A 27,029-nucleotide genomic window follows, 5' to 3' on the forward strand; every position below is an offset into this window, starting at 1 on the left:
ATCCAATATTAATGAGGTGCCCCCTCCGGAGCTAGTGGAGAAAGTCAATGAGGATGGCACACAGCCAAATTCCACACGCTCACCAGAACAATGGTGAAGAACAAGGAACGCAGTGCGTTATAACCCACTTCACCGGGGCCCTCTGCAACTTCCTCCCCATCAGCTCTGCTACTGTTCAGCTGGCAGAACAAGCACTGTACAGCTTTTTTGCTGGGTAGATCAATAGCCGGGCCGTAACCCAAGCCGTGGCTCTGCCAGGACACTGCTGCAGAGACCTGGAAGAAGAAAGGGCTGCAACCGCTTCAGCTCTGACAGTCAGCAAGGAGGAGGCAAGGGAGATGAACCTGGGCACAGAAGCAGCACCGTCTCCGAGACCCTCAAGACACGCACACTCAATGACTCTGTGTCGTGGTGACGGTCTCTTCAGCAAAGGAGGCTGCTCAGGCTGCAGCCTGTCACTGCCACTTCTGCAGCCAGGGGGACCAGGACAGAGCAAGGCAAGACACTGGCATCTCTCTTGGGGCCAAGCTGGCTCCTTCTGGAGCCCTCCCTCAGCTGTCACTTAAACACTTAGGCCGCACAACACAGGCCCAACAGAACAAAGAAAAGCCAGGGCACAAAACCCATGTTCCCAAGCTGCAGCCACACACATCCCCACTGCCTATGCAAGCCCTCCCCAGGTCTTGTCAGCCCACTCTGCTCTTTCTGAGGTGGTTGCTGAGGATTAACAAGGATATCTGGAGAGACAGCATCGTTCCATAAACCAGAAGCCCACGTTAAACAGCCTTTAATGCAGTCTCTGGCCCCATGCACAAAGTCAGGGTCAGCCAGGCCAGGGTCAGGGAAATGCATCATTCCTGGCTGCACAGCCTCAGAGCACAAGCAGTCTGGCACATCCTCCTCTCCCCACTCCTCTTCATTCCCCGAAGTGCCCCTCCACCTCACAGTCTTTATACATTAAAACTCTCATGGGAGTAGCACAGCAGAGGAGGAGGAAGAGACAAATTTACAGAGGCTTACACGGCGCTCTGGGCAATGCATCCAACGTGAGCACACAATGTTCTGTGACCATGACAAAAACAACAGGAAAAACCTGCTCTTTCAATCCTGCCAAGCTGGGATTTCAACAGCAAGTGGCAACGCATCAACTGGCTGCAAAGAACTTCTGATTCAGGGGCTGATCCCTGGCCCCCCAAAACAGGCCTTTCAATTATGTTTATATTATTCTGAATCACCCACAATATGCCCAATGCTACACAGGACACAGCTCCTGCCTGAGAACTCAACTGCAAATCATCCAGGGCAGGCAGCAAGCTCCAAGGGGATTTGGGGTTGTTTGATGGTTTCTTTGGTTTTCGATAAGTCTTCGAGTGTAGGGTGACACTGCAGTGAGGATGGTCTTGGGCACAGGTCAAGAGCTCATGGGAAAGATCTGAGGAGAGATGTGAATGAAGAAAGAGAGGTGACTTAGCACAGTGGGAGACAGCCACCCTCCCCAAGCAGGGGACATCCTGGAAGAAGGCAAAGCTGGGACAACACAATGAAGACGGCCTCCTTCGCAGAGAGTGGCAGAGAAGAATACAGTGGGAAAACAACTCGTGCATGCTACCCTCACCCAAGTCATGCCATTTGAGTTGTATGCAGTGTCTGAGAGGCTGTAAGGGCAAGATGGGAGCCCTAGAGGGAAGTGGGGGTGATGGGCTCTGACTGATGGGAAAGAAATGCATTTAAGCAGTGAGGAGCATCAGATGGAGAGAAGGAGAGAGATGCATTATCAGGGAGGAGAGAACAGGGAAGGTGGTTGCAGTAATCAAAGCAGGATACAACCTAGGCACAGCCTAGCATTTTAGGAGAGCGGGTCAAGTAGATGTGAGAGTCATCAGCAAAGAGGTGATAACTATAGCTGTACAAACAGATAAAGTCACTAGGAATAACATGAAGAGAAGAAAGCAAAAAAAATGGAACCAGGAGACCTGGGCACAGAGCTGAATAGTGGGGATGAGGAAGAGATACAAGGGTGGAGCTTTTAGTGAGAACAATCAAACACCCTTTCATTGTGGCAGTAAAGTGGTACCACAGAAGCCCCCAAGAAAACTGCAGGAATCACTGTATCAATGGAAAGTTCTGCTCAGTGGGAATGTGTATGTAAAAACACTCTTCTTCACTCCTGCACCAAACTCTCTGGCACTGCCCTACCGACTCCATGTGGCATCTATGCCTACACTCAACTAGCAGCCAGCATTTCATAGGTATCACCCAGTGTGGTGCCTCGGAGGCTTGTGAGGGGATAAATCAATGAACTGGGATCACGTTCACAATTCAGGAACCTACATATCTTCCAAACCCATTTAATCAAAGCAGAGTCAGTCGCCAGCCACTTTACTGATAAAACTTTGCCAATAATTTCTAAAAAATTAAGTCCTCAGTGGGACACTGATATCTATGATTTACCATCAGAGTACCGGTAAGGTGGCACAGCAGTGTAAGACACGAAAATCCAGGCTTTCTTGTTACAAGTTTGTACCATCTAGGTAGTATATAAGTTGGAGTGGAGGATTTCCATGGTACATGGCAGCTTGTGGGGAACCCAAGAGAGTGACACGTAGGGTTGCCTGGATCCCTTAACATGTGTGCATCCACCCAAGAGGTCACCTACGTGTCTAATACATTCCTCTCCCCTCATTTCTCATGCTTGGGGTGGGAGGGAGGAGGATTTCCTCATTTTTCCTTTACCTATTAACATTTTGCACTTGTAAACCCTGTCATCAGAACTCACTTACAAACCCCAGTAGGAGGTAAGTAAACTCCATCCAGATTGCACAGATGGGGAAACTCAAGCAGAGAGAGAGGTTAAGGTAGCTACTTGCCTACAGACGCTAAGTGAGTCAGTGGAAGAGCTGGGAATAGATCCCAGGAATCATGACTTCCATTCCCCTGCTCCACCCACTAGTCTGGACAACCTACCAGATGGTTCCCATCAATGGACATATGGACTAAATATTGCTAAGTTAGTGTAGTAGATTTGCTATTTAATTAAAGTCCCGTCTTCCATCTCCATAGGATGCACAAGGGAAACTCGCCAGAATCCCATCTGGACCCACTCAGAAATGTCTTTGCAAAGCAAACACAACTCTGGGCAAGCACAAGCAATGCCCCCAAACCTGTCAACCTGTTCCTAGAACGCAGGCCCCAGCAGTGCTGAGAAACCAGCTGCCATTCAGCTGTCTTTAAAAAGGCTCGTGTCAACCAGAGACCAGATGTCTGGCTGTCCAGTGCCTGTATCTATTAACAATCATGGAGGTTGGCAACCACTGTTACATGAAAGCTGTCCCAGCAGCCTTTGCTGGGCACCACTGCCACTCTGAGACTGGAGACAAGCACCAAAAGGAGTCATGAGAAACAGACAGCACTTAGTGATTCAGCTTCTCTTGGCATGAGCTCCATGATCGTACAGAGAACCAACCATGCTGTTGGGGAGAACTGAGAGAATGGCACCATATGGCAATCATTGTCTTCTTATTGGCTAAGTACTACCAAGCTGGCTTGAGATGGTTCCCAAGAGGATGGACATGAAGCAGAAGAGGCAGCAAGCAAAACATTTTATCAGGGAAGCAGCAGAAAAACCCGTGCAACCTGCTGCAATTTGCTCCAGGTGTTGCTCTCAGCAAATACCTTCCAGCCGCCCAGCATCTTTCCTCCCTAGACCAAGAGGCGCAGAATCTACCGCTTCCTTTCTGTCAGTCGTTGACCAACACACAAATGAGGGGATTACGTGACTTTTCGACTCCCCCTTCCAGTGCACTCACCCCCTCTCGCCCCTGTGCAGCTGAACACCATTTATTGTCAGGCCCACAAGAAAAGCTTCATGCAGGCATTTGCTCTTCTCCATGTAACAGTCATTATGCAGGGGCAGTCCACAGGACCTAAACCCCTTTCAAAGCAACGGATTAGTGTGCTTGTACCCACTGAAAGAAAAACCATTAAAATCATTCACACACACAAACACACACACCAATGTCCCAAGAGGCAGGAACAGCTCAAACTAACCAATTAATAAATAAAAAAGCAATCTTTGCTGCTGTCTAGATACAGGCAACAAATACAAGAGGTACCAGCAACTTTCCCCTTTGAAAGGACTCTGGCGTTGGCATTGATTGGTACAGATACAGCCTCCTGCAGAAATACAGCTCAAAACCTTTCAGAACGCAGCAGAGACCCCAGCATTCCTTGACGGTGCCTCCTTCTGGAGACACGCAACCGCACGTACCTTTCATCCCAAACTTGGACCGTCGGCCATACTTGTTGATCATAATAAAGAGGACCACCAAGAGGACACAAGCAAAAGCTGCAAGCCCGACTGCTATGGAGACCTGCAAGGGACAAAGCAGATAGTCAGGCCCATGGAACATGTGGTGTCAAAACCAGTTGAACTGTGGAAAATAGAAGTCTCCCAGCTCGCGTCCCCCTTCTGTACTTTTCCACTGCCTATGCAATATGGATGCTTGCAGTGAAGACAAGCACACTACAACGTAAATGGCTTCAGTGCAACTTTGAAACGGCATCGACCACAATTCTCCTCCCATATCACATCTGCCATGCTTCTCGTGAAGTACACCTGCATGGAAAAAGGCCTCTGCTCCTTAGTATTGTTTCGTGCTCTGCTTTTTCCTTCACCACACACAAGTCACAACCCTCTACTTGTGACATCTTAACAAGCTTGGGATGCCACAACCGCAAGGGGATACTAACCTGAGATGAAGTACAAGCGATAGGAACAGAGGAATTCTTTAGAAATAGCAATCCTGTTTCCATCCAAACACCCCTCAGAAGAAAGAATGAGGGAAGAGAAAACACAAGAAAGAGAAGAGAGGAAAGGAGGTAGAACTGTTTCCAAGTGTTCGGTTTTCTTGAAGACCCTAGCAGCACCTTGGTTATTTATTAGTAGTCATGTTAGCAGCAGTAGGAATAAGTCTTTATGTTACGATAGTGCCCAAAGACCTTATACAGAAATTTATATAAGGTCAAATACAGAAAAGAAAACCTCCCTGGCTTGAAAAGTTCAATATGTATTAATTCATCCAAAGCTCCAGCAAATATTTATTTCTGCAAATCTTTACATATGACACTTTCATTGTATCACTCTAAACAAAAAACTTTTAGGACTCCCTTTCACTTTCATTTGCCCAGTGGTTCAACTAGTCCAGGTCCTAGCCTACCTCTTACAGCCACACACACCCTTACAAAGAAACATGCCATTTAACACAAAAATATTCACCTTTTCATGGCTCAGTGACATTTTCCTGTTTTTTCCAGCCTTGGATACACTTGCAATTTTGATTTTTAAATGTTATATTTTTTTACCAAATGTTAACTTTTACCACGTGCATTCCCCTGTGTATTTTCTACATTTCATAGATTTCATAGATTTCATAGACATTAGGGCTGGAAGGGACCTTGGAAGATCATCGAGTCCAGCCCCCCGCCCAAAGGGCAGGAAGTCAGCTAGGGTCATAGGATCCCAGCAAGATAAGCATCCAGTTTCATCTTGAAGGTGTTCAATGAAGGCGCTTGAACCACCTCCGGTGGCAGGCTGTTCCAGTCCTTAGGGGCTCGGACAGTAAAGAAATTCTTCCTTATGTCCAGCCTGAAACGATCTTGAAGTAGTTTGTGACCATTCGACCTCGTCATCCCTTGGGGCGCTCTGGTGAACAAACGTTCCCCCAGATGCTGGTGGTCACCCCTGATAAACTTATAGGTGGCCATCAGATCACCCCTGAGCCTGCGCTTTTTCAGGCTAAAGAGCCCCAGGGCTCTCAGCCTGTCATCGTAGGGTCTGCTTCCCTGACCTCTTTCTCACTCTCTTTCTCACTCTTATTAAACAATCAAATCCCAGCATCAGCAGCTCTTTCCAGACTGCTGAGAATTAGAGCTGGGTGAAATTTCAGACCAAACTGGAATTTGTCAATATTGGCTGGTGTTTAAGATTCCAAATTCTCCCCAAATTAAGGCAGCTCTATGAAATGCTATTCTTTTCCCACAATATTGTACACAGCATTTTTTTCTATATCTGGAGTCTGTGAAATATGACATTTTGAGGCTTTGCAAACCCTGCCTTGTTTGGGGTTTTTTTGGAGGGAGGGTGTATTTTTGGGGGGCAGTTGGCTAATTTCATCAAGCCCTTGTGAGCTATCACTGAATGGAGCAAAAGAGATGGAGAAAATGAAACATGCTGAACCTGAGCCCCAGCACAGGATGAACTTAAATGTTCTACTATGATATGAAACAACTCAATTACCTGGGTTTTTTTCATTATTTTCCCCCACTGCTCTCAGAGGATTTCTGCTGGAAACCGCTAATGGGAGACCTGATTTCAATGCATTTGCAGCCATATTTTTTACAATCAGGAGGTGCACATGGCTCACACCAATATCCCTGCCTATCCAATCCTATCTACCCTACCTTGTGATGTCTGACTAGTCAGGATTATCAAGGGAGAAATTTTTACTTACAAATATCTCACTACAGTAGCAATGGCTGTGAAAACAGCACAACATCAAGGGAGTGAGACATCCATACCAAAGGATTCCCCTACAGAAAAGCAGATAACACTCACCCCAAAAGTATCCTCCTCTGGTTTGTGGGTCACAGTGATAGGTGGGGTGGGGCTCACTTCATAGGTACCAACTGGAACCAAAAGAGGAAAGAGAAAATGTTCAGTTTGCATCTCTGGAACATGACGGGCACCAGAACCTCCCAGCCTCGTGTGCTCTACACACAGCAAGAACGGCTTAGACTAGGGCTTGAAGTCACCCTCCTTCTATTTCAAAGGTCCTGAATTCAAGTCTCAGGGGGGCTATAATTCTGCCTGCAGATGAGCTAACAGATCTCTCCTAAACTCCTACATAACCCTGCATCAAACACACAGCCCCTGGTTACTAATCAGACAGTGCCACTTCAGCAGAGCCAATGAGAAACAGCCAAATCCCAAACATTGAGAGATGAGGATCCTTGTTCCACCCACGTGCCTCCCAGCACTCAGGACAAGCTAACAGCTCAAGTACCCCTGAAATGCAAATTGCTGCAAGACCAGATCCTGCAAAATTAAAAACAAAGAAACAGTAACTTTGAAGGGTCCTTTCTGAAATTAAAGGAATTTAAAATGCTGGCACCGAAAAACCCAGGAGACCAAAGTCTCCCAACCACAAAACAGGTACAGCCCAGGCCAAAGGAGTTCAGCCTACCCTACGCGCACGCACACACACACACACACACGCCTGACCTGAAGTCAAATAACAAGAACCAAATCACTGCTGTACTCTCTGCTCAGACTGCTAGCAAGGTGCTGAAATCAGTGCTCAAGGCACTGTGGGCACCTGCTCTGTTAGGAACACGTCTGAGACCCATCACTCCATATGTTATTCAACGGCAGCAAACACGGGGCTTCACCAAGGCTGCTTTTCCTTTACTCTTTCAGCCAATGCCACACCTGCTCCAATGTCCTGCAGCACCCCAAACTACAACTGGATCAATGATGGCTTAAAGACACACTGATCAAGCACCTTCCTGGCCTGTTAGCAAGTCACTATGGTAATAGCACACCTACCTCCCCCTCTATTGGCGCAGACCCTTCTTCAAAACACCCCCTCCAGTCGTGTACAGACACACACCAGCTGTACCAATCATGCAGCACACGAGACCCTTCCCCCATGCACTTGAGATCCCATAGAGAAGCCTGCATCTTGCAGAGACCCTAGCTAGCTCTTACTAGGGCATCTGGGATAACCCATCCAACAAGGCTGATGTTATCCCTGCTATGTCATCTCCAAGTTCCTTGGAATTCAGGAGGAAACGCAAGCGACAAAGCAAAGGACAGGAAGGCACTTACTTGAGACAAAGTTATCCGTACTTTCTGTGAAAAGGACAAAGAGAGAAGCAACACAATTAACAGCATGATAGGGGGAGAGCAAATCTCCCACGCAAAACACTTCTCAGGCATGTTCCCTCCTCACAAGCCCGTGTGTATGCCTGAGAGCAAGCCAGCCACTAGCTAACACCCTCTCGGTGACTTCACAGGGAAGAGCCTGGTAGGAAGAACAATCAATCAGTGATTTTTCTGAAGCACCAAGGAGTCCGATCCACCATACAGTGCTGGAGAGGGTCGGGGGAGAATTCAGAGGGATGTGGAGAGAGAATAAAATACCCCACAACACATCCTGTTTGCAAGTGCTGCTCAAAGAACCTCCGAATTCAGATAAATGTGTGTATTTTTCAGGTTGAGGTGAACCAAAAATGCTCAGGCTTTTCCAACAAAATGAACAAAAAAATAATTCTGGGTGTTTAGGACTTTTTATGGAAACTGAAGGGAAATTTGTAATAAACTAAGCAGGAGGTAAAGTTAGCAAGGGGCAATGCGGCTAAGGATGAAGCTGCACTGGCACAGCTGGGAGGGGGCCTTAGCCTGCAATAGTGGATGGGACGGGAGGAAAGGGCTTGGACTCAGGTGCATTGACAGAGCAGAGAAGCAAGTCCTGTGACTACCGCGAACAGGAGATGGACAACATAGTTAAGGAGAGAGTTGGACTGGCACCGCCATGATAGCACAAGGACTGGGAAAAATGGGATCAAGGAAGACTGTCATGGGAAGGTGTGAGGTTGTCCTCTACCTGAATTATGCCTGATGCCAGCCAGCCATGTCAGTCATCCACATCAGCAACTCGACTCGTTCAGTGTATTCAATAAAGCTCCTTCCACTCAACAGCCTGCCAGGGCCGTGGATGATAAGGTCTAAAGCTCCCAACGACACTCAGTTTACATAGCGTGAGAACAATGTCGGCTTTCAATTTACTCGCCAGTGCACAAAACTGAACTTGATATTAACTGAGTTTACACAGCTTTGCTGGTGAAAGATTCCTGGAATGATGCTGCAGATCTCCCATTCAGACAGAGCCGAAGTCTTGAAGGGAAGCACAACACAAGCCCAGGTTGCAGGCAGAGCTGTGAGAGTGACTGAGTGCCTGGGTTGCTATCCAAACTGGGGGGCGGGGGCTCCTCAGGTCAAGGCAAAACAAACAAAAAAAGAGTTTTTTTCCAACAAAATGAAAAAAAACACCCTAATTTGGGTGTGGTTTGGGGGGGGGAAGGGGAGGATATGTAAACTGCATAGAATTTTTAAATAAAATATCATTTCCCAGGTTTTTTTTTCCTAGACAAAATGATCTGACAAATTTGAAAAGAATTCAGTACATGATTCAGTCCACGTGAACCTGAATTTTAACCATTTTAACCCCCAAATTGTGTCCAGCTATAGGCATGTGATCCCAATGATCTGAAATGTAACTGGAATTTGGTTAAGTCGGGTTGCGAGAAATGGCTTTTAACCACAAGATGAGTTGTATATTCCCACCCCCGCCCCCCAGAGGCTCTAAACTTTCATGTTAAGAAATTCCACTCCTGGCTGGCTGAGACAAAAACCTCCCAAACGAAGGCGCATTCTTCCATGCTTTAGCTTTTATGACATGTTCTGGAAGAATCTGCCCTCAAATATGAAATTATAAACTTCAGATGCATTGGACGTTAACGTCGACCTTGGCAACGTATGGAGCAATGAACTTCAAGACTGGTAAATTATGTACTGAAATACATCATGAGGAACTGACATGATGGAAAAGGTTCTGGGACACAGGATCAAGGAAAGTAAGAATGATGGAGAGGTTTGAAGATGCAGGTAGAAAAAAAAATGTTGAAAACCTTCCAGATAAGGTTTTCAAAACACTTTATATTGTCCTCTCCTCTCAAGCCCATGTTAGGGTTTGGATGAATGGCTCTTTGGGACAGTAGACCCACATCCTGTGATTTTGGACAATGACTCCATCTAGCACTTTGTCAATATATTAGGAACAAAATTACCCCCATTTTATAGACAGGGTCCAAGAGAAGAGAAATAGATTCATAGATGTAGGGTCGGAAGGGACCTTGTAGATCTTCTAGTCCGACACCTGCCCTGAGCAGGAGAAAAACTGGGCTCAAATGACCCCAGCTAGGTAATCGTCAAGCCTAGAGGTAAGAGGCAGAACCCCTATCTCCATGACAGAAATATGAGTGTCCTTCCTCCCATAGAGCAGAAAGCATAAACAGATTAGATCACTAGACAGATTAGCGCCCTTGAAGCTTGAGTATAATTTTTCCACTCCCATCTGTATCTGTTCATGCCTTTCAATTGTCAGCTCTTCAAGGCAGGGATTTAGGTTTTCATTTGCTATTTCTGACCTGTGGGAAAGCTCTGTGTACATTTATGGTGTGATATAAATAATAAATGAGAATACCATTGATATTGCTCTATATTTAGTAAGCGCCCTATTTTGCTGGGTTTTTTAGGGCTGCAGGAGCCAATTTGGGGCCGTCACTTTCTCACGGCAGTACTCCTGAGGGCAACAGCATGCAAAGCTCTGTTAACTCTGTGGTGCCTTAGTCTGTGATGTAAAACCAGAAGGCAGGGTACAATCTCTCACTCCTTTCCTCCTGGTCGGCCATTACAAACTTCTCCACCACACTCCCTGTAGTAAGAGCTGCCCCACCTTGAATTTGCTTCGACAATTTACCCCCATATCCCTTAGGAATATGGCAAAGAATTTCAAATTATGTATAGAGAATGCCTAGCAAAAAGATGATGCAGGATAACTGGGATCTCTGCTGGTTTGTGGGGTCTCTCATGCCAAGAGTGAGGGATGCTCACTTTTTATTTCAATAAAATCTGTAGATTTCTGGTGACAGTCCATCTGGGCTGGGCCCATTTTACAGAAGAGAGGGGACAAATGAAGGTCAAAAGTTAACAGGAGGATGCAAGTCCCTTTAGAGTTAGTTTTTTCTCTGCCTTGCACAACTAGTATGCAACGTATATGCTAAAACAATGGCCAATACTAGAGGAACATGGGGCTTCAGGAGGTGACTCAAGATAAGCTGCATAGCCTGTGTCCTTCTCTCATTGAGAGGCATTAGAATAATCAGAAACACAGATTTTTTTTTACTCATATTCAGCAACTGCTCATTTTATTTTCAGTCAAATTTTAACCCCTTTTTCCCTTTAATTTTTTCCCCCACTGGATGCCAAGGAAGCAAAGGGTTCCCTACAATCGCACAATGTTGGGGAGATCTCACAAGCTAAGTCAGACCTACTCCATACATGCCTGATCAGACCCAAGCATCCCAGCATGCCGTTGCATCATTCAAACTGCCCTCTTTCAGTGAGACACGAAACTAAGGCTGTGATACCAGGGAACCTTTTTGCATCCGCTGGTATATTAGCTCTTACAACCTGCCCCTCAAAACTCCTCTGAAGTTTCAGCTGGATATGTGACTTTCCTTCCTCACTTTCAGCTAACTGTCAAGCAGTGGTGCTTCCTGCTATTGAACAGCTACCTGTGAAACAGCTACTATAGTAAGAGTTGTTGCTACCCTTATGTGTAGCTTGGAGCGCAGTGCCAGCAAGCTGTGAACTCCCTTACCTGGAAAAGGCGTGGCGAGGAAGTGCCCTTTGATGGTTTGGTTGGTGGTGCCCAGCTTGTTGGTAGCCACAATGGTGTAGTTGCCATTATTGTAGTGAGTAGGTTTGTTGAAGAGCAGGCAGCCCTCGGACACTTCCCCTTGCTGGTAGAACTCCATGCGGATGATCTCCGTCTCCCTGAGGAGCTGGCCATTGTGCAGCCAGTAAAGGCTGGGGGCTGGGTTTCCATGCACCACAAACTCAATGCAGTGCTCCAGACGCAACTCCGGCTCCTCCAAGCTCAGGATGCGTGGGGGATCTAGCAGAGAGAAACACAATGGGAATAGGTGGGACCTAGGCTTACAGTAGACATTCAAACACCTCTTTCCCATGACTGAGTGAGCAATGTGTATAACCTACGTTCTAGCTCAGCTGCACTTCAAGCTGGACTCCTCGGTAGGCTGCTAGCACCGAGCAAGCTCCCAAGGGATCTGGAATGGAGCCCAAAAGGAGCTCAGTCTGGCCTTGGTGGTAGGAGGGCAGCTGAGCTACTCTTACTGAAGAGTCATCTCTTTTCCCTCTGCTACTGGTCAAACTAACCTGACCTGGTCGCAGCTCTGAGCCGCTCTTTGCAGGCTTTGCAGCACTCATGTCCAAGGCCCTACATAAGAGATGCCTAAGCGTTGTTTTTATTCATGTTAACAGGCATCTAACAAGTGATGCAGAGCACCAGTTTCTACAGCTAAAATCCCAAGTCAAGAGAGAAAATAACCTACCTTTCCCTGCCCCGAGCAACACATACAAGGTGATCACTAAGATTTTTCAATGAAGCAAGGAGGGCTCATCCTATGATACACCTTTCAGCTTAACCCCAAAGTGGCTGTGCTTCACAGCAGCCTTGTCCCCACTGTAAAGGGTTAAACAGGGTCATGAAGAACATCCACCTGAGGTTCAGTGCTGAGCCATTTCTCTCCTACACAGATGGAGCACACCAAACCTTGCAGCTCCACCGCTCTCAGAAAGAAGCTCTGAGATCAGGCCTTCAGCTCAGATCCTTGCCAGGAAGGTCTGGCAGGCTACTGTGGCTTAGGGACACCAGTTTCTGTACCCAAAAGCACTCAATGGAGAGATGTGGCCAGCATTACAATAAGTTGCCTTTAGTTCCCCAGTCTGAATGACCAGGGACCTACTGCCAGCTAGGTTAGCTGAGGGCAACCATGGGCAGGAGTCCAAAGCAGGGCCTGAATTCATACTGTCAGAGCAGATACCTTAACTTCTGTGCCACCGCTGCCATGCTCCCCACCCCGTTCAGTCATAATGAAACAGCCCGGCCCTTGTAGGGAAGCCATGCAGGTGAGGCATAACTGAGTACATGTCTCAGGGGCTGACTGGGGCTCTCTGGCCACAGTCAACAGTTTAAGAATTCACAGTCATTCAGGCAATATCCCTCCAGGCTCCTTTGCAGCTGGATGTCTTTGGGAGGTGTGACTAGTGGAACCCCTCTGGGAAGTTTTAATTGCCTGAGTTTCCAGGGATATTAGAGAGGGAGGTGAGCAGGACAGATTAAACCAGAGAGTTCCCTGCATTGGATGGATATGCATTATCCCTTCAACTAAAGTGCCCCTCACTCCAGAGATTCAGCCTGCCCTAAGGCAAACCCAATGCAGCATTTACCTGTATGACCCCAAACCCTGAAGCTAGATAGCATGAGCCAAGGTGGCATGGCACTGTTGTGTGCGGGTCACCGTACCATAAGATGAAGGGAGTGAAAACACTCCTTTCCTATTCCTTCTCATTTTCCTGGCTACCATACCATTGCAAGTCCCTTGGGAGACTCCCTCACCAAGAACACACCATCTATGTCCCTCTCCATTTTTCTAACATTAGTGAATTGTTCATGTTGTAAACACAATGGAAAAACAGTGCTGAAGGGTGTATGGTATACAGCTGGCAGGCATGGGTCTTCCTTCACAGCCCTGCTGATGCCCTGCCATCCTGACCAAGAGCACGTGCTGTTACTCCAGGCACAATGCTGAAAGTCCCATCAGTCTTGTTTCATCCGTAAGCCTAAGTCAGGATGTGACCGCACAGGTCTCTTTGGGTAAATGACTAAGATGGTATCAGAGCAGCCGGCCACCTAAACCCAGAAATACCAGCTCTTTTCAGAATGACATTTCAGCCTGTGAGTGATGAGGCCTCACAGAGACAGCAGACATGGGAGAAACTGTCAGTGGCTTGCAGGATTACAGTTGGGAAAATGGGCAAAAATGACCTTTAAAGGGTATGGAGTAAAAACAAGAAGACTTCAGAGAAGGGCACGTAACCTGTTCTCATACACAAGCTTCTCAGAGCTGTAGTGGTGCAAATGTGAGTGCCTGGGCTCTTCAACACCAGAGACCAGAGCAGTGAAGCAGCCCTTGTCATTCTCCTTCCAATACCCCATTTTCTGTGGCTGCCTCGTCTCGACAGGAGTCCAGCAGTCCCTACACTACATGGGACATGGGAAGTACACTGCGCATTTCAACTAGCTAGAACAGGACATGATCCCCTAGTAGATGAAGGGAAGTGATTCATCCCCTCTATTCAGCACTGGTGAGGCCACATCTGGATTACTGTGTCCAGTTTTGGGCCCCACACTCCAGAAAGGACATGGACAAATTAGAGGGAGTCCAGTGGAGGGCAATGAACATACTTATGAGGATGGGAGACATGACTTATGAGGAAAGACTGAGGAAAATGGGCTTATTTAGTCTAGAAAAGAAAACGCTGAAAGGAGACTTAGTAGCAGCCTTCAGCTATCCAAAGGAGGGTTCGAAAGAGCATGGAGCTGGACTGTTCTCAGCGGTGGCAGATGACAGAACAAGGAGCAACAGTCTCAATTTGCAGCAAGGAAAGTTTAGGTTAGATATTTGGGAAATTTTCTCACTAGGAGGATAGTGAAACACTGGAACAAGTTACCCAGAGAGGTGGTAGAGTCTCCATCCTTGGGGGGTTTTAAGACCTGGGTAGAAAAAGCTTTAGCTGGGGTGATCTAGTTAGGGATGGCCCTGGTTTGAGCAGGGCGTTGGACTAGATGTGACCTCCTGAGGTCCTTCCAACCCTCAGTGTCTATGATTCTGTGATTCTCTAGTACCAATAGGTGAGTAGGGGCAGGGAAAGATTTCTAAAATATAGGCTAAGAACAAGTGATGTGAGCACAGCAACACCTGGTAAATCCCCGGTGCCCAAGACAGCAAAGCTGTGTAAACCTCCTGTTAAGGTCAGGTTTGTGGTAAGTTATATTAGGAAGCACAATGAACATTCAGCTGTTTTCAGTCTACATATGAATGGTCTTAAGCCTTGTTCTACACGAGTTCATGCAGTGGTTACAGGTAAATCAACTTGGAACAGATCTGGGGTGAAATGCTACCTCCAGTAAAATCAATGGTGGGACTCCAGGACTTCAGGAAGATTGGGGATTTGGCCCCAGGATGTCAACAAAGTGAATAATTTGCAAGCACCAAGACAATGTTTTAGCCCCAGTTGGACTTTTCCTTCATGAACTGGGTTTTCTGCAAAAAGCAGGTACATTCCTTCTCTGTGAGCACAAACAGTCATTTGCATGGGCTAGATAGGATGCAAAACATTCAGCTGCTCACGTAGCCAGGCCACTCAGGCAAGAAAATGGGCAGCTGCTCTATCAAGGCAAACATGGGACTGGCACGCCTCACCTACTGCACGCCCACTTCTGCAAACAGGTAATACTGGAGGTGGGCAGACAGCAAAATATTTTTCCACGTCATGCAAGAACTGGCCCCTTCCTCAACACCACTTGACCCCAACTCCTCAGCCAGAGGGGCAGCAATTCAAGATGGACACATAAAATGGGCAGCTGCTCTATCAAGGCAAACATGGGACTGGCACGCCTCACCTACTGCACGCCCACTTCTGCAAACAGGTAATACTGGAGGTGGGCAGACAGCAAAATATTTTTCCACGTCATGCAAGAACTGGCCCCTTCCTCAACACCACTTGACCCCAACTCCTCAGCCAGAGGGGCAGCAATTCAAGATGGACACATCACAGCCCAGTGGCACACGTTCAGTTCCCCACATGACACACATTCAAGTAGTTTCCATGCTCCCCCTCCCTCTGACCTCTACGAAGCCAGTCTCCCTGCCTCTACTTACAATAGACTGTGAGCAACACGCTGGCATTGGTCATTCCCACCACGTTCTCAGCAATACATGTCAGAAGGAACCCGTTATCCTCGCTGGTGACATTTACCAAAGTTAGATTGATGGCATGAACATTGGTCCAGTTTAGGTTGGTCTGAAAATCCCAAAGAGAGACAGTATAGACAAACACAGCAAATAATGCCTTTTTCCCCACCCACCTCATCCCCTCAATACCCAAGACTCCTGACTCCTCTATTAAGATGAGCCTCACAGCACATGCTCCAAGCAGGTTATAACCACAGCTTTGGAAACAAAGGGAAACAATTTGCCTTGGTTAAGCTAGCCATGTTCAGCACTTCTTCACTGCACTTAATGGTGACACAGCCTTGTCAGCAATAAGTAACGTTGCTGGTATAAACAGAAGTTAAGATACAATCCCCTAAGAGGAACTGTTCTCCTGACATCACCCGATGTCTTCTTTCACTCCCTTAACCCTATACTCACCTATGGCAGCTATTCTGACTCAGGTGCGGGCTGTGCAACCCAGACGACACTGTCACTGTTTCATTTCTCTCTCTTTCTTGGTAACCCCAGCACCCATCAAACCCAGGGACTTGGAACAAACAGGGAAACAAAGACCTGGAAAGTCCCCTCTACCAACACCACATCTTCTGAATCATGAGTGACAGGCTCATTGGCAAAAACAATCAATATCCAGCCACCCAAATCCCTTCACCTCCTACCTGGTGGGTGTTGATGGAGTGGAGGTCTGCGACAGTCCAGTCTACGTCCGGCAGCGGCGAGCCTGAGCCATTGCAGGTGATCACAGCATTCTCACCTTCTCGCACAGTCAGATTAACATGGCTGACACTGATCTCGGGGAGATCTAAGGGAGCCAAACATCAAAGTGCTTAGGGTAGCGACCAGCACACACCATGGCCAATTAAGACATGGAGATTTTGAACCCCAGGGGTTCATTTCCCAAATAGGCTTCACCTTGCAACAAAAACAGCCTGTGCTATCCTGAGCATCTGAATAGAGAGGAAAGGAAAGGAAAATGTATTCCTACCCAGTGCAGGAGATGGCAGGTAGCTTGGCCTTTTCAGGCTTAGAAGTAGTGCCATGGGAACTTTGACAGGGAGATGGATCTGCGCTGTGTTTTGCAACTGGAACATCACACACCAGTTGGGAAGTCCTGTCCAAGTTTTTCTCACCAGCCAAACCCTTATATCCTTTGTCCCCATTCCCACAAGCTCCCTGCACTTCCTCCCTGGAAAGTCTAAGAAGGTTAAAGTGGTGAGAGGAGGATATTGTTCCACGAGATCCAGTATGAACCAGAACAGGGAATGCTGCTGCTAGCACTGAAGGTGAAGAGAGAGCTCTCCTCTAATTTATAACAATCAAGGGAAGATGACCAAGGATGTGTCCTCATATTAACAGCATCTCTACTCATAAAAGGTGCCCTTGCTCTTCCCTCCAAAAAGACTCACTGATTTATAGCAGCTCTGATTTACTCCCCTTCCCACTGAGTTGCCACTGGCATCAGATACGCACACAGCGAGCAACCAACACTGCCAACAGTTATGAAAAGGGGAACGGACAAGTGGGAGGATTATAGGGTGCAAGTGGGGGGAGAAGAAAGACCCTGAATGAATGAGATGGGGCTAAAAAGCAACTAACTCATGCAATAGCTGCTATTTGGGGGAGGGGGGGTTCCCCTGGAGACTTTGGCCAAATAAATCCAGTGTTACGGGTTCCTTACTTGTTTCAGTCCAAGGCGACAAAGAGCATTAGGGGTTGGCTGGTAAGCAAAACTTGAACAGAACTTCCCAACGTGTGTGCCCAACTCTGGGGAAGCAGCAAGGAAAAGCAAGGATGCTGTAGGGCTAGGACTAAGAGGCACTGGCAGAGCTCCAGAGGGAGCCCCAGAGGCACTAGTTTAGTGATGAAGAACATCAATCTAATGGGGCAGGGGCACTGGAAGAAAACCTGTGGAATATCCTGCCATGGTTTACATCACATCAGCCCTGCACTACCCATGCCAAGGTCCCAGGACAGAATACACAGATCAACTGGCCAGAATTTTTTTAAGTCCATGTGGTGCTGAGCCACTAAAACTCTGAACCAAAGAGCAGTTTCAGAAGGAAAGCATCTCAGCTTCTTCCCCTGTTAGAGGAGTGCAGGTCACATGAGAAACCCAAGAGATTTGTGTACATAAATCAACACCCTGCAGTCCTCCCAAATCTAATAATAGATGAAGTCACCTCTTCCCCAACCCTTGATCCGTAAGGATTTTTCCTCTAATCTTTGAAGATTATTCTTCCCATTTGTAGAGGAAATTACAGCTGTCTCTCAAATCTTTGCAGTTCACCTACATGCAGGCTGTTTGGCTAACGTCCAGGGTTTAATAAAGGAGGCTTAGAATAAAAAGGACATCAGAAACTTGAAAAACCATATTTCCCTTGGAAACCGGTTTGTATATTATTTGTTACAAGAAACACCCTAAGATTCTTAGAACAGAAAGGGATCTAACCCCTGTGACACACGCACATACACACCATGCATTTCCCCTCCTTCCTAGTCTGTGCATTTGACAGCTCTTTGCATATAGACAATGTAATTGTTCTGTTGATAGTGGCTGCCCTTCCCCAGATGCTGCAAAGGGGCGTTTGCCAGTAAGAGCAGTGGCAGAGCTGAAACTAATACTGAGAAAAGGGAGCAGAGGTGCGTAAACAAAAACAAAGCGGGGTGGGGTGGGGGGAAGGAGCAGACCTGATTTGTGTTGCTCTTGATCTCATCCAAAAGACTCTGCTCCATATCAACAGAAAGAGGAAAAATACTTACAGGAATATGTGCACACGCGCAAACATACACACACATTTGTGAGCGCAGATAATATTATATATTATACAAGAGGTTCTCAACCTTTTCAGATTTGAGGCACCCATCAGGAAATGCCAGTTTTTATTAGTTTTCACATGTTTTTTTGACTACAGACAAATACTAGAAGCAATTCTTCTGTTGCAAAGACCTCAGAAAGACCATAGCAGGTCAGACAGCTTTTAATATTATGGATTCCTATTTGAAATCTCTGTTTATCTTGTGAATCCTGTTTTCACATCTACCAGTGCACCCTATGAGGCCATGGCACCCTGCTGGAGAATCATTGTATTATACACACATGTGTGCACAAACAAGTGAACATACATTCTAAACTTCCAGGATATACTATTTTAAATGCGCACTTGCAAAAAAGAGAAAGAAAAATAGTAAAAGTCAGGCGTGCCCGTCTAAGATGCATGGGTTCCAGAGTTCACTAAACAGACACGAAGCACACCCTGTCTCCAAAACCAGACCATTGCTGATTCTTCAGAGTAACAAAGGAATTGGTCACAATGCTCTTTGCTGCAAAATGTTATGCCACTGGAGGAATTTCTTTCCAAATCTAGACAATGCCTGAACCCTGAGGAAGGCTGCCTAATGAAAGATGCTATTTCTATTCATCCGTGATCCAAATTTATTTAAAAAAAACACCTTATTCCCACTGGCCCTGCTATCCTGCATCAGTCATTTCTGCAGGTTAACCACGCTCTTTATTCTGTTCTCGAGAATGGTTCCCATCATGGAGCACTCTTCCCTTTCCATGGTGGGCCAGCTGGCCTTTCCTGCCGCATGCCATAGGGGCAAGGCTGAAGTATGTATGTGCAGGCTGTTCCTTACCACACTGGGTGATATTCATCTCCTGCAGGGGAATGACGGCAGCATCCATGGTCATGCAGTACAGCTCCTGGTTCTGCAGGTTTGCCTCACCCTTCTCCTGCCAGAGCTGAATCCAGCGGATATCACAGCTGCAGTTAAAAGGGTTTCTTTCTAGCCTCCTACAGACAAAGAGAATGTAAGACAAGGGGTGGGGTAGAATGAACAGGGTTATCACTGGTTATATAGGATCTCCACAGAGAAGCTGAGTGCCCAGTGATAAAAGGGAGGGTCACCCTTACTATGGACTGTTTTTGTACACCTGCTAGGAGTTTCCATGAGCCTGAAGAAATTATGGATGTCCTGGGATGGTGAAGTGGGGCAGGACTTTAGGGATGCAGTTAGTAACTGCGCTGGATTTTTGGGTTTGAGATCCAAGGTTCAAATGCAACATTAGACAACATAATAAAATGCTGGAAGTATTCTCACACCTGGAGAGATCTAAAGATGAAACGGGATAGGCATAGGGGTTCAGGTCACAGGTGTGCACTTCTGATTTTATCTAAAAGGAGGCAATCTCTCTCTCTCTCTCTCTCTCTCTCTCTCTCAAGCATACAGACACACAGGCACACAAATTCAAACATCTGGATTCATAAGATTCCAAGACTTTAAACATCTGCATAAATGTATTTATAATCACTAAGACTACCCAGCTGTCCTGATACTCAGACCCACTGAGACCTAGAATATCATGGAACTCCTCTCTCAAAGGAACAGATGTAGCCACTTTTCCCCCTAAAGATATAATTATAATTTGTGCCTTAAGACTGCAGGGCCTCTAGAGCCAGGACCCTCTGAGGGAATGATTGGTCAGTTCAGTGCAAATCCCCAAGCCATCTGGGTGTGCTGAACAAAACATACAGCTCCCGTCCTTAATACTGTGCCTCAGTATTTAACTTAAGGCTCCCAGCGATGTAGGACTCAAGTTAACACACAGCATATTGTGCATATTAATCATATCAAGAAGTGCTGTGCTGGGACCCCACTGACCTGGTTGGGAGGGATAGAAGGGAACTCTGCCTTTAATAGACAGCATTTAATACACACTTACATGTTTCAAACACAGGGAATGTTTGTTATTATGGATTTTCAAACCTATTAACTATTTCATTTACACAGAATCATAGAAAATTAGGGCTGGAAGGGACATCAGGAGGTCACATCTAGTCCAACCCCCTGCTCAAAGCAGGATCAGCCCCAACTAGATCATCCCAGCCAAAGCTTTGTCTAGCTGCGTCTTAAAAACTTCCAAGGATGCAGAGTCCACAACCTCTCTGGGTAACCTGTTCCAGTGCTTTACTACCCCACAATGAGAATGTTCTTCCTAATATTGAACCTGAACTTCTCTTGCTGCAACTTGAGACCATTGCTCCTTGTTCTGTCATCTACCGCCACTAAAAACAGTCTTGCTCCATCCTCTTTCAAATCCGCTTTGAGTAGTTGAAGGCTGCTATTAAATCCCCTCTCAGTCTTCTCTTCTCCAGACTAAATAAACCCAGTTCCCTCTGGCTCTCAAGTCCTGTCCCCCAGACCCCTCACCTTTTTTGTTGTCCTCCACTGGATTCCCTCCAATGTATCCACATCTTTTCTGTAGTGGGGGGCCCAAAACGCAACACAGTACTCCAGGTGTGGCCTCACCAGTGCTGAATAGAGGGGAAGAATCACTTCCCTTGACCTGAAGACAGCACTCCTACCAATGTAGCCCAGTATGCCTTTAGCCTTCTGGGCATCAAGGGCACACTGCTGGGTCGTACTCAGCTTCTTGTCCACTGTAACCCCCAGGGCCTTTTCTGTAGAGCTGCTACGCAGCCAGTCAGCCCCCAGCCTGTATAGGTACATGGGATTATTCCCTCCTAAGTGCAGGACTTTGCACTTGCCCTTATTGAACCTCATGAGATTTCTTTTGGTCCAATCCTCCAATTTGTCTAGGTCACTCTGAATCCTAGCCCTATCCTCCACTGTATCTACTCCCCCCAGCTTGGTGCCATCTGCTATGCCATCTTCCAGGTCATTGATGAAGACATTGAACAAAACCAGCTCCAAAACCAATCCCTGGGGCACTCCACTTGATACCAGCAGCCAACTAGACATTGAGCTATTGATTATTACCCTCTGAGCCCAATGCTCCACCCAGTTTTCTCTTCACCTTACAGTCCATTCATCCAGCCTGTAGATGCATCTTTCAGGCCTTGCATGAACCCCTCAGAGATATGAGTGGATGGGGCCTAGGAGGGGATGAGAGCCCAGCCTTGCTTAGCCAAGAGAAGGGAGACAAAGGTAAGTGTAGGAGCAATGCAAAAATTTAGCATGGATAAAAGTGGGAAAGGGCCCATGGAGCTCAGGCAAGCTGTGGCAGGATTCCCTCTACAATCTGAGCACGCAGGAACTGCTACTGCAAAATCCAGGCTCAGCCACCTGAAAATAGAAGGACCCCTTTCACCCCTGAGGTAATGACTCAGCCAGGGCTCTCCGGTGGTCTAATTACTCCTACGCATGGCATCTGCATCTTTGCACCATTAAGTATCAATGGCTGGCCAAGCTGGTACTGCCAGGCATGCTGTACCACTACTCTGCTTTCTGTAACTGGTGTTTCTGGAGAACTTAACCTTTCATTTTAAAAAAATGAATGCATCTGACTTAAATGGGAATGTAGAGGTAACCCTCCAAATGTCACAACTGCTAGGAGGACTGAAATAGGAGCTGCCATGTCTGGTGAAAACTGTCCCTCGTTATCTCAAAGTGCTATTGAAAGTGAAACCTAACGATGTCACGTTCAACATCATCACCCTTCAATGAGTCAGCCAGTCATTTGAGCAGAAACATCTAGCTAAACTTAGATCAAGCATGGTATGCAAGTACCCTGGTTCTTCTCCCCTCCAAAGAATTGACACACTTTAGATTCCAGGTTACTTGAGAATTAATTCATCTAGCAGGGAAAGGTGTGGAGGTAGATTGGATAGATGTGTGGAGACATTGTGAAGGTCTTGGGGATTTGGGAGAAGATAGTTTTCTTCGGTGTATAATGGAACATACTCCCCTGACTCTACAGGCCTGGGAATCACTTCAGCATGGTGGTGAGTTCAGAGTCCGTGCTCCCCTGGACACCGAGGGAACTCCTGCTGGCATGACTAGATGTTAGGTGGAGGCAGGAAGAAGAGGGCACATGATGCTGTGGGGTAGCACATGGTTAAGTATTATGGTATTTGCTAACAGCACATTGGGTAATCTGAGTTACACCCTGGGACTTGGCAGAGTGGAGTAGAGAAGGGAAGTGAGAAGCAGAAGGAAAATTTTGCTCTGCTCAAAATAATCACCGTGAAATCAGGCTTCTGGTGAGTGCCGCCATCATAGCACTTAAGGGGCAGATTGGTAAGTAATAGAACGCAGCCTTCCCAGCCCATCGATAATGCATGAAGCCCCATGAATAATACAGGAGCAGCGTGCTTTGGGGCAGAATTTACCAATGACCTACCCCAACATCAGTGATGTAACTTGTCCTAATCGTGGCACCCAGGGGGGCTTTTGCACAAATTAACTCCTGCTGTCGACTGGACGCCTCGAGTGCCACCAGCAGCTGGCACTCCACTGCTCTGGGGAGAGAGCCTTTTAGATATACACATTGATTTTCCTTTACACTTTCCTCAGAAGTGTTCCTGGCCTGATGGAGACACCCATGCTCTTTGCTATGAGCACATGCTTCCAGGCGAGCCCTCTCGCAAGAGCGGGGAAAGTACGTCCCCTGTGCTACAACAGGGAGCTCAGCCCCCAGGCCATTCTACTACTGCATCCACCATACTGTCCGCAGCAGCTGAAAGCATCCTTCTTTCTTCTCACTGACCTGCAATCATTAAAAAAATCCAACCCAAGAGCAGAATTCCTGCCTATTCTCTTTTCTGAGCAACACTGTAGCACACCACTCTCCCCCGTTACAGGTCCCAGCGAAGACCACAAGCCCAAAAGCAGAAAGACAATATGTGTCTATAATGTGCTTGTGCCCCAGTGATCTGATCTGCACAACAATTTCCCTCTATGGAAAGGATGTAGTTCTTGCTCTCAAATAATAAGCTGGTAGACCACTTGCTCTGCTGCCGACCTTCCAGGTACAGAGGTTGCCATTAAAAAGACAGCATTTTCCACAAGAGACACCTGTGAATGATACAAATGTCCCCCCTGTGTGCAACTGTGCGGTCGCTGTTGACAAATGTTGATTTTTTAATAGCAATCACACCTTGCCCACCTAGAATGCACTCAATATGACACCTACTGCCCCAGACAACTTCAGGTGAATGTAGCAGGCATGGAAGAGCAGCATTTGGTGGGGGGAAGATGGGGGCAGACCAAGGGAAAGCAATCTATTTACTCCACTGCTTTTATCAGGCTTTATGAGACCAAAAACATAGAAGGGACCCCAGTGTGCATGTCATGCAATCAGAGACATCAAAGCCATAATACCCAAGGGAAAAAAGGCCACCTCACAAAGCAGAGTTTTCCACCCTGTGTTGCTGCCACTTAGAAAGGGTCTCCAAGGAGGATCTCATGTTCTTCACAGCTGCGGTGCCTTTCCTCAGCACCCTCAGGAACTTAACTGCACTTAAGATGCTGCCATGTGCTTAACAGCCGTATCAGGGCTGCAGCGAGATCTAAGGCTGAGGGTTTTCTCTCAGGAGACATTCAGCACAGTTTACTTCTGGAAAGGATGACAAGATTCAAATGGCATTTTCATCGGTATGTTCAGGCTAGAAGTGTCCCCAACCCACTGTCAGATGGCTATTAAAACAACTCTTTGAGAAAACCCCACGATGTGGATAAATGGACTGCAGTCCCACTCATCAAGGGGATCTACCTGTGTGAGCTAAAGGATCAAGTCAGCATGGGGGACTGGACTCACACAAGCTGGGTTTGGCATGTGCCATCCATTACAGGGCAGCAGAAAGAAACACACTAGCACATCACACAAAAACCAGCCCTCTGCTCAGTGAGGTCCAAGAACTGCATGAATGGCACAGGATATGGGCACGAGTAGGTCTGACTTTCATTCCAAGCGATAGTGGTGTCTAGACTTGGCAGGTATAATGGACTCAGACTCAGGATGTCATCTGCATGAAGTCACACTGGACAGCACGTGCAGGGTCTAGATGCCTCAGGTGGTATTCAGAAGGTGAGCTTGAACTGTACATCAACCAAGAAGGATCAAGTCAGATATGGATAGCTCAACCCTACCTACAATAAATAGGAAGGGTTTTGCCAGAACACCTTGAGCATGTTCTACGCTACAGATCTGTTTCATGCCCAGTGCGCTGTGCAATTATAAAAGGACTCCATCTGCACTGCAGAAAGTTAGATCTTTATGAAAGTGCCATGTGTTCAGTACTCCTGCTTGTCACCGTGAGGTGCATTGCATGCTAGCAGCTATTGAGAATTTCTCAAACCACATCGAGCCTCCTGGTGTCACCCTCCAAATCACCTCCACTAGAACCCATAGGCACTTTTACATGTGCTCTGGCGGTTGGGGATGGTTTTCTCGTTAGAGCGACTCCAAAAGCTGCTCTAATTAAAGCACCGCTGCGTCTCATGTATCAGTGTCCCCACACTTAAAAATGGAGGTGGGGTGCTTGAACTAAGCAAGGTTTAGTTCAAGCGCCTCCACCACCATTTTTAAGTGCAGGACACTAATACACAAGACGCAGGAGGCTGCTGAAGCACAACAATTGCCACCCTCCAGCAGACTCGATTAATCAAGCCTGTTCCAACGTGCTGGAATTACAGAGTGTCAGGGCACCCTTGGTGCTCGTGTATAGACACTTCACGTTCCAAAGATCATGTCCCTAAACACATTCTGCAGTCCAGGAATTATACAATCCCTGGTTGTAATGCCTAGAATAAAGTCTTTAATTCAGTTCAACCAACACAGATCAGCCCACAACGGGTGGAATAGAAACTGCTAATATCATAGCAACCCATTTCAGCCAAGCCTCCTACCTCCATCCCACAACACGTTACCTGGTAGGAATTACCCTGACAATCCTGCTCCAGGAACAGGAAGAAGCACTGTGGGACAGATGTCTCTGGATTCCTAAAATATGCTGAGATGATCACTGCTTTGCATGTATGCTCATGCTAACATGACTCTACCATGAGTAGGACAGCTGGGTGGAACGTGCAAAACCCACACAGCCATGTCCAGGATTTGAGGGGTCTATTCATCACATGAAACAAGAAGTACCTGCACTGAAGTCCTGGACAGGACCAGCAAATCTGTTCCTTATTTCCATTACAGAATCACTGAACATTAAGATTAGAAGGGACCTCACAGGTCTTATCCAATCCCCAGCATGAATGTGGGCTGTGCTATTCCTAAAGCAGCCCTGCCCAATGCTTTTCCACCCTCTTCTTGAAAGCCTCCAAGAATTAAGGTCTTAAAACTTTCCAGGGCAGGTTGGTCCATTGTCCAAGTGTTCTAACAATATCCATTTTGCTTCTGATAAAATTATGGTTGAGAGTCCAAAGCCTTGCAGCTTAAAACATTCTCCCAGGCAGGGAGTCCAATCCTGCTTTGCTGAACCTTTGAATGAAAAGGATGCCTGGCAAAAAGAAATAAAAATGCTCATTTATTCTTATTTCATTCCCAGTCTCTGGGCCTCTGTAGAGGGTCTCATCATCTCCACCATTTCAGAACCCTTGGTAGAAGGGGATGGAACAAGAAAGACAAGAGTTCATATATGGATTGCTGCATGGTTTCCAATTGTTAATTTAGCCCCTTGAAAAGAGTGGGGAAGCATCCTTTGCCTATTTCCCATTCTATTAGTGGCAATAAGTCCCCAAGCCTCTAGCACATGAGATATTAACCTGTGCTCAAGACATTTGCAGAGACCTACTGTGCCTTGTACACCATGCTACAGAAAGTCTTGCAGGGTAAAGAAGCAGGTACAGATTGCTTCAGGAATGGAGCTTCAGGAAAATGTCCCACTCATTTTCAAGAAGGGGAGGAAGGAGGACCCGGGCAACTATAGGCCAGTCAGTCTCACCTCCATCCTTGGCAAAGTCTTTGAAAAAATTATCAAGGCTCACATTTGTGAGAGCCCGGCAGGACAAATTATGCTGAGGGGAAACCAGCATGGGTTCGTGGCAGGCAGATCGTGCCTGACCAATCTAGTCTCTTTTTATGACCAGGTTACGAAACGCCTGGACACAGGAGGAGGGGTGGATGTCGTATACTTAGACTTCAGGAAGGCCTTCAATACGGTATCCCACCCCATACTGGTGAACAAGTTAAGAGGCTGTGACTTGGATGACTACACAGTCCGGTGGGTGGTGAATTGGCTGGAGGGTCGCACCCAGAGAGTCGTGGTGGATGGGTCGGTTTCGACCTGGAAGGGTGTGGGAAGTGGGGTCCCACAGGGTTCGGTCCTTGGACCGATACTCTTTAATGTCTTCATCAGTGACTTGGATGAGGGAGTGAAATGTACTCTGTCCAAGTTTGCAGATGACACAAAGCTATGGGGAGAAGTGAACACGCCGGAGGGAAGGAAACAGCTGCAAACAGACCTGGACAGGTTGGACAAGTGGGCAGAAAACAACAGAATGCAGTTCAACAAGGAGAAATGTAAAGTGCTGCACCTAGGGAGGAAAAATGTCCA

The 27,029-nt window shown here is 46.9% G+C and overlaps 1 protein-coding gene across 5 annotated transcripts in view; it reads right to left on the minus strand.

Moving 5' to 3' along the window:
- NTRK3 (neurotrophic receptor tyrosine kinase 3) overlaps positions 1-27,029 on the minus strand; it is a 296,675-nt gene that overhangs the window by 175,482 nt on the left and 94,164 nt on the right. For 4 of the 5 annotated variants that reach the window (XM_006028276.3, XM_025209688.1, XM_025209686.1 and 1 more), the window contains exons 5-11: positions 19,357-19,514; positions 16,380-16,522; positions 15,649-15,790; positions 11,502-11,798; positions 7,886-7,909; positions 6,614-6,684; positions 4,268-4,370 (exon numbers count right to left, since the gene is read on the minus strand). In XM_006028276.3, the coding sequence (XP_006028338.1) occupies positions 4,268-4,370; positions 6,614-6,684; positions 7,886-7,909; positions 11,502-11,798; positions 15,649-15,790; positions 16,380-16,522; positions 19,357-19,514 (938 nt within the window). The remainder of the gene's footprint in view (positions 1-4,267; positions 4,371-6,613; positions 6,685-7,885; positions 7,910-11,501; positions 11,799-15,648; positions 15,791-16,379; positions 16,523-19,356; positions 19,515-27,029) is intronic. The other variant, XM_006028277.3, reaches the window with a different exon arrangement.

Source organism: Alligator sinensis, unplaced genomic scaffold, assembly GCF_000455745.1.
Source record: "Alligator sinensis unplaced genomic scaffold, ASM45574v1 scaffold874_1, whole genome shotgun sequence".
Lineage (NCBI taxonomy): Eukaryota > Metazoa > Chordata > Crocodylia > Alligatoridae > Alligator > Alligator sinensis.